A 3,508-nucleotide genomic window follows, 5' to 3' on the forward strand; every position below is an offset into this window, starting at 1 on the left:
TTTAAAATAAAATATATTTCAAAATACTGCAAATCATATTATTGCAAGTATTTGATATGATTCCGTTCATCGTCTAATAAAAAAAAAGCAAAGCAATCCACTTTAACGACGGTTATGTGTGGTTAGTCACCCAAAACCTCTTTTACGCAAATGGACCGACGTTTTACTTCCCCATCCGATAGAAGGCCAGGAGGATAAGGCGGGGATTGAACCCGCGCCCCATAGCAACTTAGGGATCGGCAGCCGAAGCCGCTAACCACCGCGCCACGAGGCCCTCATCGTCTAACCAACACTTGCTCAAATTCTCTACAGAAATTAATAGAAAAACAAATTGTCATGCATTGCATATAGATCTGTCTTCAATAAATCACAGTGTGAAAGATTTACTCAGCTTAGTAAATAAGTAATGCAGCACTTGTATGGGATATTATTCCCACAGTCCATAGTTGAGTTTATCGTTAGAAGATAGTCAGTTGGAAATATTTTTTTCACGGCAGTTCATATTTCAAAATTGGTTCAAAATGCTGCAAAAAATTATAACTTGTGCATTTTTTCTAACAGTAATTTATAACTCATCTGCTAATCAACAAAAACCGTCAACCAACTCGTTCAAACTGAAGATCATCCACTTCAACGATCTTCACGCAATGTACGACGAAATCACGCCCAAATCAAAACCATGCGAAGGAAGCGACTGCGTCGGAGGAATCGCCAGGCTCGCCACAACAATCAAAACACTAAAAGCCGACAATCCGAATCACTTGATCCTGAACGCCGGCGATGTCTTCCAGGGCACGGTTTGGTACAACCTGCTCAAGTGGAACGTTAGCCAGCACTTTATGAACTTGCTGGGAGCTCATGCGATGGTTTTGGGAAATCACGAGTTTGATGACACCATTGCTGGGTTGGTGCCCTTTTTGGAGGCTACTAAGGGGGTGACTCCTGTACTGGTGTCGAACTTGGTAATTCCAGAGGGTGACCAGTCTGAAAATGTTACTAGAATTAAAGATTTAGTCAAGCGTGAACCATTTGTGATCAACGTTGGAGGTAAACAGGTTGGCATTATTGGGGTGATCTTCGATGGAACGGATAAACTGAGTTCAACAGCGCCAATCAAATTCCGCAACAGTGTTGAAACTGTTCGTGAGCAGTCGAAAGAGTTGAAACAAGCAGGCGTTGAGATCGTAGTAGTCCTGTCTCACTGTGGAATTGTGGACGATCGGTTGATTGCGGAACAAGTAGGCGACGATATTGATGTGATCGTTGGAGGACACTCGCATACTTTGTTGTGGAATGGGGAGAAGGCACCAAGTGGTCACGACGTTTATGGACGGTACCCGTTGGTTGTCAACAGCAGTGGGGGTCACCGGGTGCTGATCGTTCAAGCGCTGTGTCATGGGTTGTACGTTGGAAATGTTGACTTGGAATTTGATGAGAAAGGGGAAGTTGTTGAATTTGAGGGGAATCCTGTCTATCAAGATTCTACAGTTGAGAAAGATTCCAAAATTGACGCAGAACTACAAAAGTGGAAGAAGGTTGTAGCTGAGAAGTCTTCAATCGTAGTTGGCGAAACAAAGGTTGACCTAGACAACGATTGTCGTGAAAAGGAGTGTAAAATTGGATCCACTCTAGCTGACGCTTACCTCTGGTACTTTAAAAATCGAACCAATCCACCAAAGATTGCATTTATTCACGCGGGAACCTTCAGGAACTCGTTGCAAGTTGGAAGTAAATTTTTACATTTTAATCATAGTCAGATGATTTCAATGATATAATTTCAGATTTAACTTCTGGACAAATAATGAACGCCCTACCCTTCAGCACTTACGCCAGTGTGATAAAAATCCCCGGTAAAACGCTCGAAAAAGCGATCGAGTTTGGATCTTGGATGAATAGAAGATGCAAACGTAACTTACTGCAGGTTGCAGGCATCAAAGCAGCCGTTGATTATAGCAAATTCGATGGCAGTAAAACTATGATTTTTATCAAAGTTGGCGACGGATATCAATTTTTGGATGTCAATCAGGAGTATGTTGTTGTTACCAATTCCTACATCGTCAAAGGAGGCGATGGATTCGACATGTTTGAAGGAGTTGCAGTTGAAGAGTTGAGTCATGGCTTGCTGATGTTCTGTAAAGTAGTTCAAACCTTTTTTTATTTGTTTCAGACGAGGGCCTATTGATTCAGAACTTCTGCAATTATACTTTGGTGCTAACAATGGGTTCAATGAAGAGTCACTTTCTGAGAATAGAATCCAAATAAGAAACGCACAATTATCAACTGAAGAAATTCAAAAATGCCTTAAATCATAAACTTTAGAGCAACAATACAAATGAAAATTTTATCTGGAATTAAAACGATTCAAAATAACCCTATTGACCTCCAACCTGCGACACAAAAACTTTCCCGCAGCGTGTGCGACATTACCAGCGACGTTCCACCGCCTACTGGCGTGTTTCCAGCCAGCCCAGAAAATCGTAAAGTGAGGTTAGCTTCACCAGGCAAAAGCACGAATTGATGTGTGAACGGAATTCAAAATGGTGCAAATGTTGGGTCGCTGCAAAACGGGTTGCGGAAAACGCGGAAAATTTGCACCCAACTTTACCACAAAAGGTGGCAGAAAGGGGGGCAGGGGAAATGTTCGTAATATGTTAATATGAATTGTAAAACGTATGTTTTGCTCCCAGTCAGTTGCAACCGGCAGCGACTGGCAATGGTCTATGAATAACACGATTCAACTTTTTGCGAAAACTCTCGGGTCGTGGAGCGAGCTATTTTAGGGCGGGTAAATTCGAGTTATTCTGAACTGGTTGGCATAGGATGTGGAGTTGACTTTTCCTGGCCTACTTGGATCGTTGAACGCGGTGGAAAAGTCGGTTTCCGAGAACAAATACGAACAGTTTTCCGACTAACAACCGGAACAAGCTCAAGAGGCGAAACCAGAGAAGGCAATAACACTGTTATTGAATTTATTTGAAAATTAAGGGTGTTTTAATTAAAGCAGGGCCTACTTTACGATCAAAAGGGGGTAGTTTTTTTCTAGAGCAATTTTTGCTGGCTTATCCCTCTTTCAACGACTTGAAATCTTGCTCTTTTGAGGGAGCAACTAGGAAACTAAAAGTGTTGCACAACAACTAATAAGCACACACTAATCCTCTTCATGGTTTGGGAAAACCTAGAGATTTCAGTGTCTCTTTTGTTTATGTCCTCACCCCAGCCCATAACATCTAAGGTAGCAGAGGGTGGACGAAACAAGTTTCAAAAATCTGCTTATCCACCCCTTCCTTAATCCACCCACCACTAACAACCCTTCCCTTTCTCCAATGTTCACCATGGTTACGAAACGAAGATCGGTAAACCGAGTGTTTAAATGTTTTAAATTCTACATTTAATTTTATAGTTTCGAAAGCGGTGCCTCCACCCCTTCTTTCTCCACAGGAAAAACCCACCTCAGAAGCCTAGAACTCCTGGCGCCGGCAACCTCATCTTTATTGTATAACACGGATAC

At 42.1% G+C, this 3,508-nt stretch overlaps 1 protein-coding gene across 1 annotated transcript; it reads left to right on the forward strand.

Moving 5' to 3' along the window:
- Positions 1-463: 463 nt before the first annotated feature.
- LOC120416708 (apyrase-like) lies at positions 464-3,010 on the forward strand. The gene is made up of 3 exons (XM_039578525.2): positions 464-1,728; positions 1,782-2,106; positions 2,168-3,010. The coding sequence occupies exons 1-3, from the start codon at positions 522-524 to the stop codon at positions 2,310-2,312; spliced, it is 1,677 nt and encodes a 558-aa protein (XP_039434459.1). The 5' UTR covers positions 464-521; the 3' UTR covers positions 2,313-3,010.
- The last annotated feature ends 498 nt before the right edge of the window (positions 3,011-3,508 follow it).

The sequence above is a fragment of the Culex pipiens genome, chromosome 2 (assembly GCF_016801865.2).
Source record: "Culex pipiens pallens isolate TS chromosome 2, TS_CPP_V2, whole genome shotgun sequence".
Lineage (NCBI taxonomy): Eukaryota > Metazoa > Arthropoda > Insecta > Diptera > Culicidae > Culex > Culex pipiens.